Source organism: Aphanomyces astaci, assembly GCF_000520075.1.
Source record: "Aphanomyces astaci strain APO3 unplaced genomic scaffold supercont1.23, whole genome shotgun sequence".
NCBI classification, from domain to species: domain Eukaryota; phylum Oomycota; class Saprolegniomycetes; order Saprolegniales; family Verrucalvaceae; genus Aphanomyces; species Aphanomyces astaci.
The window spans coordinates 192,361-209,336 of NW_009798286.1; the positions used below are offsets into that span (position 1 = coordinate 192,361).

A 16,976-nucleotide genomic window follows, 5' to 3' on the forward strand; every position below is an offset into this window, starting at 1 on the left:
GATGTCGTGCACAATTTATGGTTTTGGAGGGAGATTTGGTACTCAATGGTGCGCTATCAATGATCTGGTTCGATCAGTTGCTTTTTGTTGACGAATCGAAAGTTCAAAGTAGACTTCAGTTCATTAAAATTACCGAACAGAAATGATTATCGGGAGATTTCGGAGTCGTCTGAAGCTTTATAGAGTTGAGGAAAACTCCGGAACTTACATAGTAACAGAATCTACTGCTAGGCGCGACCGACTAAGGTGTGCGGCGTCGGACGCCGCCTAAGTTGCTTTTCGTAGTTCATACAAGTGTTCAGTGTACCATCACATTTGTACATGTGATGGTGCACGGGATTCTACGTCACTTTGCATAAAGATGGAGGCTGTCATTTACTTGTTCGCTCCCACCGCGCCTCTGATTGACCTCCACTTCCATCCTCCTCGCTCCATTCGAAGTGCCAACAGTACAGAGAACCGAGTAGGAACTCGCGCACAGTGGTATTTTGAAATATATGGGGAATTGTATGCGAATGCGCTAGTTGTGATTCCGAGTACGAATTATAATTTTGCAATCAGATTAATCTGATTAATTTTATTATATCCAATCATACAATTTACAAACTTTTTATAAGCATATTATTGGTTATAATATAAAATATGAAAAAAATACTATTGGTTGACGTCGGAATTTATGAATGCTCCATGAAAAAAAATTAGTGTCGATACCACTGTGCGTGAGTTCCTACTCGGTTCTCTGTAGTTGTCGTTCGACTGTAGAACACGACAACAAAGTTCGTCCATTTTCGATATATGCGCATGTCGACATGTCGTCCGAGTACCACAAAACATTCACATATGGTGCGCGTCATCTATAAACTACCAACTTTTCACAAAAATTTCTGACTTCTCTTTCATATTCATTACTCAAAATTTCAGCAAATTGAGACGTAGAATCGATAGATCTCAATGTGGAGAAGAAATTCTACGTCTCAGATTCAAATTTGGTGATGAATTGGTCCTGAAATAGATATTTACTGTTAACCTAGCGGTATTTTACATGGGCGTTTGGATATTTGGCCATAGGGGTAGCCGCTGAGATGTATCTTGATTTTTGTATGTGACTCTTATCCGTATATAATATCCGGCGGCAGTTGGGACGTTTAACCTCCCACTCCAGAGATAAAACGCATAAATCTGTATTTAACGTATTTGGTTTTGGGTCTAACGTACAAGTAATGTACATTAAATAATAAAACCAATAAAACCTCCACTCTTAGATTTGGCCAGTTGGAAGTTTTTAGATGACGTGCACCATATGCGCAATAAAACTATTGCATCCGCAAAGGTAATGAAATATCCGGAACAGTTCTGATTTCAAGGTGAAACGGCGCGACTTTCTGACAGGTGACAGAAAATACAAGCACCACACTTGCAGTGAGCGATATAAAGCGGCAATCTTGAAGTGTTGACCCATTTCACTTCGAATGATGATGCACCCATTGACCGTTTGCCTTCTTCATACGACGATGGCGCAATTTACTCTCCAGGTGGCGCCCCGTCCTGATTTTGTGCCACATGGCTCTCATGTAGGTGACGACGAGCTACATTGACTTCGAGGACCCTTTTCTCGAGCTGTGCAATATTTACCCGAGCAATACAGCTCGTACTACAAGATAGTCAATTACTAGCTCAGCCTATGCATCATGGTCATCGCATACACAGCTCTCTCTGGCATTAGGTATCTTACCCGCAGGTACACGCTTGTTCTTGAAATACGACGAATTTCGCAAGTTCGAAGTTGCCTTTCTCTACAGCTGTTGATTCAGGCGACATTGCAATAAGGTGTTCTTGATAGTATTGGTTGTTGTTATGAGGAATGGAGAGTTCCGTGACCCGTTGTGCAGTTTGCACTTGAGATATCGCTGACATGCATCGCGCCTTTCCCGCATGTACGCACGCACAATCTGCAGGATGTATAGATCGTTTTGCAAAACATAAAAATATTATGGGGCTCAAGCAAACAATAATATGTTAACTGTTGCGCGCATACACACACCGTTTGACTCGGTGGAAGTGGCAGATTCAGTTCCAGGTTGACTCGCACGTGACAACTTGAATAAAGTTGCATATATATCCCCTCAACAATCACCATGATTTGAAGGAATCTATAAGTATGGGCGCAGTTCCGTGACACTTTTTGGGACCCTTCGATGGAGGGGATCCTTTACTCCAAATTGCTGGTATAATAGTGCTTCTTAAAGAGGAGAATTAATGCAGGTCGTTGGACTTAAAATCATGTCGAAATTCGTATTAATGTTGATAGAAAATGAATTAAATGAATTGACAGTAAAAGGGTGGAAATATCCATAACGTTAGGCTGAAAACAGTTCCGAGTCTGATTTTATCCAGTTACCTGTCACGAATTGCATCTGATTGGCTAAAAATTTCAGAGTGATTGTTTTCTACCAGTCATGTTTCGTGGCACGGAACCAAGACTGCGCCCATACGTATAGGACCTTTAATTCTTCATGGTGATGTGTTTGTGTCCTGTTCCCTTTTCTCCCTGCTTCCTGGTGACAGGGCAGGGGAGTTGTTCTCTAAAAGAACAGGGCGTTCTGAGTCATTAGGTGAGTCATCGGAATGCAGATGGCGTGACAGTCCGGTTAGCGCTGTCTGCATTCTGCCGCGACTACAGTATTCCAACAATGTGCCAGAAAATCTACGCACAAAACCTGTGAAAGTATATATTCCCTGAAATCAGTCACGCTAATAATAGGCGCCTCAAAGAGCTATTTCGGGTGTTCGCTGTGGCACCACCACCAGGTTCAACCACACTCACGACCACGTGGTGCTTACGTTGTGCTCCACACCTTGCAACTGCGCCATTTTGCACTGTGTCGTCCGCGAATTGGCATTTTTAGCTTGCTCTCTTTGAACAGTTCCAGGACAGCCCCCCACAACGAACAACATGATGGACGTTGAATTTGTTGGCGGCGGCAGCCACCAGACCGACAAGATATTCGGAGATCAAGTTCAAGCTTTACGCCCCAAAACCCTGAAGCCGGCCACCGAAGGCGCTCTAGTGCGGCTCATGCAAGAGCGCAGCGCGGAGATGGTGCGCATGCACACAAGTGAGAAAAAGGCATGCCGCCTGTCGTTTGTCAAAGAAAAGCGAGGCGTGAGTGTGTTTGAAGGCACTAACCCGAGGAACCGGTTCATGGTCAAGGGCGAAACCACCGTGCGGGCGTCAATCGAGGACATCCTGTGCAGCTTCCTCATGGGCAGCACCTCAGAGTTTGACGCGACTTTGTACAAGTTGTTTGACTTGTATGCCAACAAAGGCGCGACCTTGGCGTTTGTGACTAACCACCCCATCTCGGTGCATTGGATGGCTTTGAACACGGACAAGTTGGAGACTAGGGACGTCGTGTTTGCGTCGACGGCGCAGCTGTACGAACAGACGACCGGTGGCAGCCTCGTGGGTATGGACGACCGCAGCGACGGCATAGTCACCGCCGGCTCGCTCGTGTGGGAGTCGGTCGACTTGGCGCGCGAGATTCCCCTCCTTCGGCAGAAACTCACAGGCTATGCGCGGTACTATTTGCGGACGTGTGGGTTTTACGTCGAGCAGACCAACGACGCTGACATCACCCGCGTGTCGTTCGTGTTGTCGGCTAAAAACGAAGCTGGGTACGTCCGCGACTCCAAGTGGATGCAAAGCTTGGTGACAATGTGCGTGGCCAACCTCGCGAGAACGCTGCGCAAGCTGGAGCTCGTACCCAAGCACTCGTGGAAAGAGAGCGAGCACTGCGTACTGTGTCGCAAGACATTTCGCGCGTTCCGGCGGCGCCACCATTGCCGCCTCTGCGGCAACTCGGTGTGCAGCGACTGTTCGAAATCGATAGCCGTGGACGGTCGACCCGTGGTGGACCAAGGCCAACTTGTGCACGTGTCCAGAGTACGCAGCTGCACCACATGCTTTGAAACGTCCAGTGTGCGGGGTGCCTCGTCGAGCAGCCTGCGCAGTTCGTCTGAGTACAGCGCGTCAAATCGTTCGAATGCAACAATGAGCTTTAATGAACCCAATGGAAGGTCATCGATGCGGTCGAATGCGTCCACCACCAAGAGCATTGACCACTCGCAAGGATCAGACGTGGGGAGTAACCTTGTGCGAGGGACACATTCATCGTTTGCAAGCTCTTTCTCTGTCGAGCAACAGCACTCGTTGGACGAGCTCATGGCCGCTACTGCGGCCCTCCAAGTTGCCACCACCGTGTCACAGCCACCGCCACCAGCCCCTCCAAGTCGCCACCCTGTCACAGCCAACGCTGCCGCCAACCCACCTCTAGCTCGACAAGACTTGAAGAACAAGTCGGCATTCTTTGCCCTGCGAAGTGACGAGGGCCATTTCCATTATCAAGAACAAGCCCAAGGAAGTCCATCCCGTGACAGTTACAACACATTAGACGATCGCTCGTCAGCATCCTCGTCAGTCGTGTACGACATGGACGGCACCAACGGATTTGACATCACGGGGCTGTGCTCACGTGACAGGCTACAACCAGACCCCGAGCCAGCTGCGTTCTCGCAATTCAAAGTGCTCGACGACGCGATTCCGCCTCCTGCGTGGCGCCCGTTGGCTGTTTGTAATACTAGCACAGCGTCGTCGTCCTCTGGATTAGGCGGTGGCAAGCCGGTCAACATGCGGGGCGACATGATTTTACTCGAGTAAAACCACAACCATAACGTTGCGCAACACCCTCCTTTGTTGCATACTACAGTTGTCCTCCAAGGTTTGCTCCCTGGTCAAAACGAACGAAATTCCCGTATAAAACAATACCATATAAACTTTTCAAGGGTTGATTTGAATTGACATGAGGTTTAATTTTTGAACATGAGGCTGCATTCACCTCACTTTGACAGGCTTAATTTATGAGGACATTTGAGAATATACCACAGTGCAAACAACAAGGAAAGCGACTCTCGATTCACGAGAAGAACTTGATTCGGGCATATTATGCGTCTCACGTGCCCATACTGACTGCCATGAAGTGGCCATTGGACGCCTGGGAAAACGTCACGTCAACGACGATTCGGAACTGTTGGAATCATACTGGTATTGTACCCCGAGAGACGTTGATGGAGCACCTCCAGTCTCGTCACATTTGCTCCGGTCATTCGCTGGAGCGATTGCTTAATTGACTGAGTTTGATGTGTAAATAAATGACTACACTGTACGGTAGGTTGTCCACCAAAAAACTTTCAATTTCAATATTTTGTGTCACCTTTATGTCATTAACTTCCTGCAATAGTTTATATCATTGCATGGAAACCTTATACTAGTATGTATGTATAAACCTACTGTTGTGCAAGTGTGTCCAAGTTGGTGCTACGATAAAGTAACGTTCCGTTGAGTTTCGAAACCACACAAATATATTGCACGTCTCGAGTGTAATACACCCTGGATCTGAATGAAATGTAGCGACAGGTTACAGCCAGATGATGCTCGAAGGCGTCATCCTCGGCTGTAGATGTAGATTGTACTGCTACCACAATATGTCGCCGACACTACCTACATATACAGTACCATTGTTCACTTACTGTACCCCAATCATGGACAGTCGTAACGCCTGCACTTTGCACTGGCGAGGACACAAACTGGCATTGCCTGACTCAAAAGGTTCAATGCGCATCCATGATATGTCCATTATGGCACGCAAGTACTAGTCGTGGCGTGACTGTCGTAAGAGCATTGCTGGGGAGTCAAGTCATCCCCCCGAGTCACCCTCAGTCGTCATCTTCTTGGATAGTCGGGGCCAAGGTCGACAAACTGATCAGGAACGAGTTGGTCGTGCGAGCGTGATTTGAAGCTCTCGAAGTCGTAGGTGTGCGCAAACCGAAGTTCGTTTCAAGAATCCATTCAACCTAAAGACAACCTATGACTAATTCCTTCAACCACTTGTTTTTAGGCCTAAATAAGGGAACGTAATGTGTAGAATGTGTTCCAGGATTATTGAAAGTTAACTCATTCAATTGAGTCTCAAATGATCGCTAAAGTTCATGGCAGATTACAAAATATTTTGAAGTATAAACAAATGTTATCAACTGCCATCATTAGCAATTCTTTCTTGTCAAATTTAATAGAGTTTTTTCCAATGCAATTATATTTTCACGATTTCCCTCAGCCTCCTGGTAGCTCTAACGTTACGTTAATTGGATTGTTTACACAATAACTACCCTGAGATTTTTCATCCAGGGTGAATGTCGAATTTTGACGAGATGTGAAAAGTAACAAGTTAGTTGTAAATACAGTCGAATTCTCACTACAAAATCCATGTCAAATAAATAATGGTGTAAAATTCCTTCCTCGTGAACGCAAGGACCTCAGAATAGTTATTGACAGTGAGTCCGTGTATTTCACCCATATTTCGACTTGTGGTTCATTTCGCCAAATAGGATACGAATAGCTTGTATAAGTTACAAAGATTAGAGGGACTGGGCCGAATCAAATATTTGGATTGACAGAAACTTCACACGACGTGATTTCATTGGCCCAGGATGTCCTTCAATCTTCCTGAGACATTCGATTATGCTGAGGGCTCCAGTTTCGAATCGATGTGACAATATTGTGTACGGTATGGTGCCGCGGGTCAAGCCCCACGATAGGCCTTGTTTTTGATACTTTCGCTTTACTTCACTTTCTAACTTTGAGTTTTCCATCCTCGATTATGTCGAAAATTTGTACGTTTCGCTAAATCGACACCGATACTAGTATATGAACTAAGTCTAGTGAATAGATAACCTCAGAGCGCCCAGGAGGCCATCTGCGCAAGCGCGGCCGTACGAGAGCGCGGATCAAAGGCTCTCGTTTTACCGAATGATCTATCTTTTCTTCTTGTCAATCGCAAATTGTTGAAATCCAGAAAAAATAGTTCGATAAAATAATTCGAAGTACTACGTAGTATTGTGCTTTTCATGTAATTAATTTGCCCGTTGTTTAACTGCGTTAAACAACCAGACGGTTGAGTACAGTAGTGTTCATGATAATTACTACTACAACGTAGTACCAGTACGTATTGTGCTTATATGTTGTTTCACTGCGTTACACAACCAGACGTTTAAGATAATATAAGCCCGATTGAAGATAAAACAACGCTAAACCCAAGTTCTGCATTTTAGCAGAATAGAACAACCCTTACTATATTTCAGCCGCCAACTAATCGAGTTGCAGCACCAGGCCAACTTACGCAGTGCAACCACCAGTTCATCACGATGCATACCGTATAAATATGTGAAATGGAAGTACTATACTAGCCTAACTATATCCCTAACTTTATAAATTAATCGGAGTTGTTAGTGTTTGTAGTGATCACGGTTGGGAGGTCATGTATATGTAGCCGTAGCTGCATCAATTTCATTACGGCAAGCACCTTGAGTGTTGACGTAAAACAAATTGTTTGCCAGAATGAAAGCGGCAAACAACTTGTTTTACGAAAGTGCCTGTTATAAAACCACCTTTCAACCAACCAATCATCGCATTAGATGAAGTAACTTTAAACAACGCACCCAACCGTTATTCAAGATAGTAGTACTTTCGACGTTACTTAAGCCTGTTAACCCTGGAATTGCGACAAGAGGTGCAAACCATAGTATTACAGTACTATTAATATCTCCTTAAAAAATCTGCAAAATACTACTACGTACTTTGGTAGTAGCAAATGCCATTTTCGCATTGTGAACACTGCCCCTCTGCATCATATCATCCAGCGCATGCAGACACATCGCGCAAGTTCAAAAGTTGTGCATTCTGACCCAAACGTAAACGTCGAGAACTCGTCCTTAAAAAAACCTGGGTTTAGAAGCAAACCCTGAAACCTCGCTTAGCCCATTGGCACGTATACCGGTAATATACCTTTTCTAGAGAATCGAGGCCCTCCATAAGTCTGGTTGCGAAGACGAACGCCCCGATTTCAAATACCGGTATCTACTGTTGGTTTGGCCCGAGATACTGTATCAATGAGGGAATTATGCCGTCCGAGTGGGCCAGCAGAGTACGGTGTACTGTACTAACCCGCTCGGATAGGAGTTTGTCCAAATGAGAGATACTCTCATTTGCAGTAGAGCCAATCATACTCGACAAATTCGTAGGCTTATAACATTGTAGAGTTACAAATATTCCGATTTACTGGACTTCTATTGGTCCTTGCATATGAGCGAATCTCTCATTTGCAGATTGGGGAATATAATAGTAGTGATTCTGAGTGTTTCATTAGGCCGAACTTGAAGCTAGGGATGAGAAAAACTCTCCCTTGCAGAATTTCATTGTTATCATTGTTGAGTTCTGTATAGTAGACCTAAGTTTTGCTCCCGTCCTAACGGGCTAACAGTCCCGCATAACCCCCCAATTTGCAGTTCTTTCATGAGGAACTCTTTTAATCGGGGAATTGTACTGCTGCGAAGCTTCCATCGACTTCCCCCTTGAAGTGATGTCCATGTAGCGGTATCATAAACCAGGATTAATCCCCGTAGAAAAGACGGTTAACACATAATTTCTTTACAAATTAGCGGTGATATAAGCACTATTTCCTCATTTAAGGTAATCTTTCGACCTCGTTCAGTTTATCCGGGACTCCGGATAAATATCCAGCCAACCACAGCACGCAGATTTCGTCTGAAAAATTGAGCTCCATTGGAGTTTGATCGAATCACATTCGCTCTTGCGGGATGACCTAACATACAAATTCCGAGATTAGACCAAATCTATTCACCATGTATTTTGTTTACCACACAGCAATCAGTCGAAAATAGTGAAACTCTAGTATTGAAATATGACATGAGATCCTTAGTCCTTTTGTCGTGCATGTTCCTCCCAGTCAAAGTCCATCTGATCTGATTTTCCGATACAGCTTCTCGATGCAGGAAGGATGCACGTACTTAAGGTTGAGCGTAGCAAGCAACAGGACATCCCATCATGGCATTCAGTGCGCAGATGTCTAGAGAGCATCAGCTATGGAGTCTGAACAACTTGAGCGACCAAGTGAAGGCCCGCGACACGGACGGCCAAAAACAGTTTGCGAGGACGTTGGGATCGATGTCGCATCGCCCGCTTCATGTGTCGGACGATCTGCTCCACCTTGCCGAGCGCAAGGGATACCTCCTTGTACAGGCGAACACGACGCGGCTCGACACGGCGCTCGTGTACCAGCGTGACGCGTACGGCATCAAGTTGTACGAGAAGCAGGTCGGCGCCATCAACCACGGCGGAGTCCTCGTCGTCCAAGGGGTCAGCACGGGGGTCGCTGGTTCTGTGGCGTCGATCTTAGAGACGTTCACGATGAACACGTCCAAATCCTTCACGACCACGATGCAGACCCTGCTGCCATCGATCGTGTGCCAAGGCGCGACCGTCGCATCGGACAAGGACAAGGTGCATGTCCACTGGATGTCACTCGTAGGGCTACACGACGACCATCGTCTCAGCGACATGCTCTTCCTCTCGTCCTCTCAACTGTACGAACCCTCCGTAGCGCAGTACGATGACGACATTGGTGACGACATGGTAACAACAACAACCGCCGCCAACGCCTCTTGCGGCACGCACATCTGGGAATCTGTCGATGCCACCACCACCTCCTCCTCGTCCCTCCAGTCGCTGGCTCTCTTTGGTCCCCACGACACCAAATGCATGCGGCTGAACGTGCGCAACTGTGGCTTTTTCATTGAAACGAATCACGACACGGACGACATGTGTCGCGTGACATTTACGTTTTCGTGTCACTTGACCGGCGGTACAACCAGTCGTAGTTCCAACCCTTGCGAAACTACGATAGCCAAAGCACGGCAGTGGATGCAAGGTATGGTGGTCACGGGGCTGCAGCAGCTGGCGGCCACGTGCCGGGCGTCGCACCTCCAGCTCGTGCCACGCCATCAGTGGGCCCTAGCCAACCACTGCACCCTCTGCGCCAAGTCGTTTCGGTTCAATGTCCTACGCCGGCGTCATCATTGTCGACTCTGTGGCCAGTCCATCTGCAGCACTTGCTCGACATTTGTCACGTTGGACACCCTAGACGCCTCTTGCAAAGTAGCGCCAGTGGACTCTGTGCGCTGTTGTCTGCTGTGTGCGTTCTCAGACCAGTCGTCGAAAAGCCACAATTGCCGAGGATGGCCAAACCACGATCCAGAAAAATCGAAACCAATCGCAGGCGCGACTCGAACCATGCCAGGTCCGTCCACTCGAACGCTATCCAAGCCAACAACCACCACACACACAAGATCATTGTCGTCTTCAACCTTCCAGCAACAACAACCTCGACGCGTGCCATCCGCGGCGTCCTTGGCACCGACGACATATTCCACCACGGCCGGCAGTAGCCTCCGCGACAGTTTGGCGCGTCTGTCCATGACCCCCCCAGACAACATGGTTCCGTATTCGCCGACTCGACAAGGGAGCTGGCGCGGTCATCGCCGGTTGTTGTTATCCGGAAGTGGCTCACACCACCACCAGCAACAGCAGCAGCTATCACCCGACGACTTGGATGTGTCATTCTCGTTATCCTATCACCCTCGAACCAACACACACAACGATCCTTTGATTAACGTCGAAGAGCAGCAAGGTCCGTCTCCATCTTGTGACCTGCCGTCGCCGGTGATTCGGCATTCCAGCAGCATGATTGAGCTGACTCGAGTATCGTCGCTGAATGGACGGCGGTCGTTGCATGCACAGATGGTGGGCTCGTCCAATCAAAACAAAGCATTGCACAGCCACGACGGGCGCAACTCGATGTCGTCGAGCCATTTCGACCGCCACGCCCGACGCGCGGCCATGATGGAGCGGTCCTATTCGTTCCTGGAAACCGCCATGTTGAAGCAGCCTAGGCTTTGCACTTTGGACGATCGTATCCCGGGCGACAAGGCGGTGCCACCCACGGAGATGCTGCACCAATTTGGCTTGTCCATCGTATCCAAGGCAAACGAGCCTGGGAACCAACCACCCATATCAGAACTACCACCAGGCTCAGATAGACTCGTTGATGATCGCGGCGGCATCGGCGGGACAACGTATGAACGAGGATGTGATGATTCATTATTGTAACAATGGGGACTTTGGTGTGCCGAGGCTTCGTTCGAATCGCAGTTGATATAGAGTAACATACACATACATACTAAAGCGGACTTTCATGTACACCTACTTACTAGTACTACAGTACTCGATGGTGGTTTTACAAGTCTGAATCGTACGTACGTAGCCAAGTTGATAACGTATGATCATAGTCAATTCGGAGTGGGGGGGCGTGCTGTCAATCGAAACGAGTCGATAATACCCATCGACCAATCCAAATCCACAACACTAATCAAGTGACCAATCAAAATCTCTCGGTCGTTGTGCATACAACATTCAGTATTGTCAAGTCGATTCGAAATTGGAATGAGCAGCAAGACAATCGATCGACCAATCAAAACACACATCACTATTCAAGTAGCCAATAAAATCCACGCTTCGACAAATTCAACATTGCAATAGTGTGCGACTAAAATTAGTGTGACACTGGACGAATGTTACAATCGATAGGTTTGGCGAATGAGCACAAAAGTCCAAATTTTGGGTAAAAGGACAATACAAAAAATCAATCGATGGCTTAATATTACTACTGTACTACTGTAGTACTAGTATTAGACAAAAGTCCACGTTTTGGCCGAAAAATCGTGTTTAGCAGACAGGCATAACAATAGCATTAGCACATGTGTCGGCACTACTACTACTACGTTTGAACTGGAGCACTACCGCCTTGCGACGAGTGTGCACGCATAGCACCAAGCACCTTGTCGATCTACCACACGGTGATATGATTCACATGCACGATATACATTCGAAATAGTGTACCTGTTGTAGGCTAAACGTCGTGTTGACGATACTAGTTGGGCTGGGGCGGGCATCCGAGGTTGGTGGTGATACTGTCGTCAAGTACCAGTCCTTTCGAGCCTGCAATAGGGCGGCAAACTCGTTGAAATGCATGCCAATGTTGGCTCGAAGCAGCACTTGGCACTGCACATAAACAATACCAAGTTTCACTCAAGTAAATACTATATATATAGAGAATCCAGTGGTTGGTAAGTACATGATGATGCCAGTCGTCGTCCGAGTCGAATGTCTCCCTATACACAAAAGTGCAAGACTTGAATGATGAATCAACGAGGCCATGACTGTCCTTGATAAAGCATGGGTGCGTGCGTTCGCAGGTCCATATTTCCTTGTAATAAAAAGTAGAACATATATATATACTATATTATTTATGTATAAAAAATTACTTATGATCGACCACAGATAAGTAGCGTTCATACCGACAATGGTCTATCTCTTGTTCCACAGCGTGGAGTTCTGCTTGCATAAACGCCCACATCTATTTCGAACATGCATGGACCTTGTTATTATGCGATGCAAAATCGACATAGCAGTAATGCTATATGATGTAATAATATACCCGTTCCAAGGAGTACGCGTTGAACCAGTTGTGGTTGATTGATAACGTGGTGCCCTCCAGATTTCGCACTTGGTGGTACCACCCACTCGGCACAAACAGTGCTTCCCCTACCTCCTACCACACCATCCAATTATCCTTCAAAGCCAACTTGATAATTATCAGTGGATATAAAGAGAAAAAAATAATAATTATAAAGACTTGTTCTACAGGACACAAAAATATTTACTTTGAGTATTGTCAAGGGTGCTCAACAGAATCAAATCGGCAGTCAATCAAAACCCAGAACACGGCCAATATTAGTGTATGACATAAATTAGTGTGACGTGCATCTCCACTGGACATGTTTTAATACTAGTAACTCTTACTGTTAATGTAGTAACTATTAATATTAATAATACTACGTAGCACAAATTTAGAACAAAAAATCAATTGATGGATTTACGACAAAAGTCCATTTTTGGCGAAAGGACAATATATACATATTATATATTTTAAAAAGCTGATTCTTGGTAGATTGACAACCAACCAAACATACCTGCACCACTTTAATGTAGCGGGCAGATGTCACGTTGGGAAATGCAGTCGCATCGACTGTGTTAGCGCTGGGCGCGGTGTATCGACCAGACCGATCGCGTAACTTCCACGTCTAAGAAACGGATAGATTTTACACGGTATTGCAAGAAAAATGAAGTAGTTTGTGAAGGGGGAGTAGTACTTCAGTGGGCGGAAACATAAGCCATTCCTTCTTGCCACAAATGTTGATTGACCAGCTGTACGACAAAAGCACGTCGTGGTGTAGTGGCGTCGTCGAGTTGGCTGGGCCTAATATTGAAGCTGTCAATGAAATGGGCTTCTGTTATGATGCCACGTCATCAAAAATGCACAACGCACCAAGGTACACAAACCGGTAGTCGTCGTGGATGTCTGCTTGCTGGTCCCACCACCTGACTCGATCATAAGCACATGCTCGTTGTGGATAGAACTAGTACCAGTTGAGCCAATCGTCTTGAAAATACTCGGGCGTGCTACATGTCGACAGAAGCGGTGGTGACGACGACGAGGTTCGTGTGATATTGAGATATATATGCAGTGCTACGACCACCTACTTACGTGTACACAGGGCCATGCGGAAAATCCCGCGTGAAATGCCAGTCCTTCATGTATTTTTGCGCAGCTTGTGCCTCGCCAGACTCCAACAGCGTCAAGTACATGGCTTCAGAAAACCCTACATCAGGTTTTTGTTCCCAACACACGATGAAAGACTTCCACCTAGTGGCATCGTGCAGCGATCTTCTTCGCCATATGCGTCCAACCTGCCGTAGCCCACGACCTACACGTACCAGCCACATGAAACAAGCAACTACATGCCTGAGGGATACTGTACTGGGACGGTGGCGTGGCCAAACGTTGCCCGCAAGTACGCATGGTTGACGTCGTTGTGTTCGCTTCGTCGCCACGCGTGGTAGATGGGCCAGTCCAACCCGATGTTTCGGATCAGCACTGGGCGGTTGGGGGCCATATACAGCTCGCAAAACGCTTCGTAAGACAAGGCCGCGGCGTCGATACGGGGCACTTCCTCATGGTCGTCGTCGCTCATTATTGTCTCTGGCTGTGCCGATTGGTTCAGCTCTATCCAATGGTAGACGAGTTTTATTTCAGCCAATGAAATCTTCAAGTGAGCTACATAATGTTGCGAAGGAATCCGGATAACGTGAGAATATAACATCCATACATTGAAGTTAACGTTTTTCCATAAACAACTCTGAAGTGTCGTTGTTCTTGACAGACAACAGCACAGTACCCCATGCCACGTTCCTCACCACGGAGATTTTAGTGAAATGCAAAGCTCCCGAACTATAAACCAATAACGTTACAGTCCCCCGGACACATGGGCAGTTACGGTAATATCGCTACAGAATTGCCTGTGATGGTTGAGAGCTGACATTTTTGACTAGCGCTGAATTCGGGGGGAAAATGCAAAGGTTCCACCGGGGTTCGAACCCGGAATACAGGATTATAAGGCCTAGGTGCTAACCATTACACTATGGAACCAATGGACATTGACATATGGAATTGAAAGCAATTGAAAATATGAGACCAGTCAGACCTCGCCACATCGCAGGCAGGAAACTTGTGAACCTGTTGTTGCTCTACGTTCTACGTGGATATCGTGAGAGTCTAGAACATCGGACTAACTATTCGCCTTCCTATGCTACAATAAAGTAACAGCTCACTTGTGTGGTGAAAGCGCAAAATATAGCGCTACAGTGTGAATATGGAATCATAGCATCAACAGTTTGGTTGACAGATTTGGACTAGCCGTTGGCTGCATCGGGAAAACGAAGGTTCTACCGGGATTCGAACCCGGAATACTGGATTAGGAGTCCTGGGTGCTAACTATTACACTATAGAACCGATGGGCATTGACATCTTGAATAGAAAGAAGGTGGAAACAAGCGTACATAGGTCGCTAAGTCTTCTCTACGCACGTGTCTGCAATCATATAGTAGTATACCCCTACTTCTGCCACAAATACAAATATACTACTGGTAGTTCGTGGTAACGTTAACGGTATTCTCACGAACTCGGGTTCTCGCAGTTGGCTGAATTTGTCGCATTGAGAATAGCCAATCAAACTGCATGAACAATATCGACTAACGTTAAGCATAAGTTTGGTCCAATGATCATTGCAGGGAGCGGTACAAGTAGGCATGATTAAGCTTAGTTGAAAGTCGGTTGTCTATTACTCCAGTATATATTAGTAATATACTGTGTTCTATATTGGAGATTCGGTACGAATTTCCGGACTCCGTTCAATTGAATCTCGTCGACCGAACCGAGTACCAATCTCTCCCATTGGTCAGTCCGAAATTACTTATCGCTGATTCGCTACAATCCATTTCGATTTTCTACCGGAAAGGGCGAAGTGGATATTAGCCAATCAGATGTCTCGGCTCGGTTTACAGTTAAGGAGCCATGAAGAAATTGGACATTTGAAGGTACCAGTAATCGACAATACTTTTGCTCCCAATTTCGAAGGGAATTCCTAGCCATCACTAGGTCCCTCAATGAAGTACACTACATACCGGTAGGTGGGGAAGAACGCGAATATGGGAAGCACGTGAATATTATTGTACTTAAGTAGTTCAGAATATTGTAGCCTAGAGTGTAGCTCAAGAATTCGAGACGAGTTTACATTCGGATGTTTATTCGGATGTTTATTCGGTGGTTAATCGGTTGATGGATTATGACTAGCCGTTGGCTACCCAGGGAAAACAAAGGTTCCACCGGGGTTCGAACCCGGAATACTGGATTAGAAGTCCTGTGTGCTAACCATTACACTATAGAACCGACTGATGAGCATTCTGCAATGCGTACTACGGCCGAGTGAACTATGGGAGCAAGATTGAGGGGCATGCATACCATGGAGTTAAAACCAGTATAATGCCTGCACATATGAATTACTACGTAGTAAATGGAGCTGAAGACCACAATATCCACCCTTGCGAAACCCCGAAACACCGATGTCAACAACGCACAACATTTTAAAGTGCCAGCCACTGACTTCGTAGTATTGATATATGGTAGCCAGAAGCTCGTCGCAGGCCACGGGTAGGCAGTGCTAAAGGACGCAATGAGTTGATGACGAAGTTGAATGTCCGAGCCACGACTTCCGCTTGTTGATTTCAGCTGAGTCACAGGCTTGCTACTGCTTGCAAGGCTAAGACGTGGCAGTGATAATATCCAATCCATTCAGTCTTGTCGGCTTGGGCAATTGAACTGGATCGTCCACTCGTTGTGGGGCTGGACACTCCCCGAGCAGGATCTGCGGTTCCCGATCAAAGTGCCACTTTATTCCATCAAGGATAGGGTTCGATACATTATTGCATACAGTAGTAAGTTGACTTTACAAGCAATGCAATCGCAATTTCCGTTTGGACCTCACCACCTCCTCGATATCGTCAACAAGCGCCAGCGAAAGGTGAGATGAGGATATAGGAACCCCTAATATGAATGAGGCACCAAGAGGTCAGATTGAGCTGTAAACTACAGGCATGTCTTGGTTTTGATCTCTCGAATCAATGATAACCGCATTGACCGTACCATAGTGGCAGTTTACACTTTGTCCAACCACATTGATTGGAACAATAACCACATTGATCCGATATGATTCACTTTGGAAATGGTAAAATTGGTATTTTTACCTTAATCATTGGGATAAGCGGCACTTTGATCGGGAAAATGTGTAGTTATCCTCACGTGACATGCAGTCGTCACGGCGACATCGAACGGCACAAGGATCGGCTAACGTTAACGTAAACACAACGCTTTTCTCATACGAATACATATTGAAAAGTTAGTCCTTGATTCTTCATATTACTATACGTATAGCAGCAGCTCGTAACTCCGTATCCAAGTCTGTGATTTCAATAAAGTCCAATAATATATTAAAATGCACTAAAATATCTTCATTAACAGATTATTATACGCTCTCCGTCCACGTTAATTGCC

General features: G+C 46.2%; 3 protein-coding genes and 3 non-coding genes across 6 annotated transcripts; 2 read left to right on the forward strand and 4 right to left on the reverse strand.

The window, feature by feature from the left end:
• The first annotated feature begins 2,788 nt into the window (after window positions 1–2,788).
• H257_09451 (hypothetical protein) lies at window positions 2,789–4,838 on the forward strand. The gene has a single exon (XM_009835667.1). It carries the CDS (start codon window positions 2,954–2,956, stop codon window positions 4,715–4,717), a length of 1,764 nt encoding a protein of 587 aa, XP_009833969.1. The 5' UTR covers window positions 2,789–2,953; the 3' UTR covers window positions 4,718–4,838.
• Window positions 4,839–8,893: 4,055 nt separating this feature from the next.
• Window positions 8,894–11,158, forward strand: H257_09452 (hypothetical protein). Its single transcript, XM_009835668.1, has one exon. It carries the CDS (start codon window positions 8,957–8,959, stop codon window positions 11,075–11,077), a length of 2,121 nt encoding a protein of 706 aa, XP_009833970.1. The 5' UTR covers window positions 8,894–8,956; the 3' UTR covers window positions 11,078–11,158.
• Window positions 11,159–11,744: 586 nt separating this feature from the next.
• On the reverse strand, window positions 11,745–14,061 carry H257_09453 (hypothetical protein; the record flags this gene model as incomplete). Its single annotated transcript, XM_009835669.1, has 12 exons — window positions 11,745–11,813; window positions 11,867–12,028; window positions 12,102–12,138; window positions 12,325–12,383; window positions 12,465–12,578; window positions 13,000–13,110; window positions 13,180–13,286; window positions 13,356–13,408; window positions 13,454–13,489; window positions 13,575–13,677; window positions 13,734–13,794; window positions 13,849–14,061. The coding sequence occupies 12 exons, from the start codon at window positions 14,059–14,061 to the stop codon at window positions 11,745–11,747; spliced, it is 1,125 nt and encodes a 374-aa protein (XP_009833971.1).
• Window positions 14,062–14,444: 383 nt separating this feature from the next.
• Window positions 14,445–14,516, reverse strand: H257_09454. The gene has a single exon. It is a non-coding gene; the product is annotated as a tRNA-Ile (tRNA).
• Window positions 14,517–14,807: 291 nt separating this feature from the next.
• Window positions 14,808–14,879, reverse strand: H257_09455. Its single transcript has one exon. It is a non-coding gene; the product is annotated as a tRNA-Arg (tRNA).
• Window positions 14,880–15,743: 864 nt separating this feature from the next.
• H257_09456 lies at window positions 15,744–15,815 on the reverse strand. The gene has a single exon. It is a non-coding gene; the product is annotated as a tRNA-Arg (tRNA).
• Between the last annotated feature and the right edge of the window lie 1,161 nt (window positions 15,816–16,976).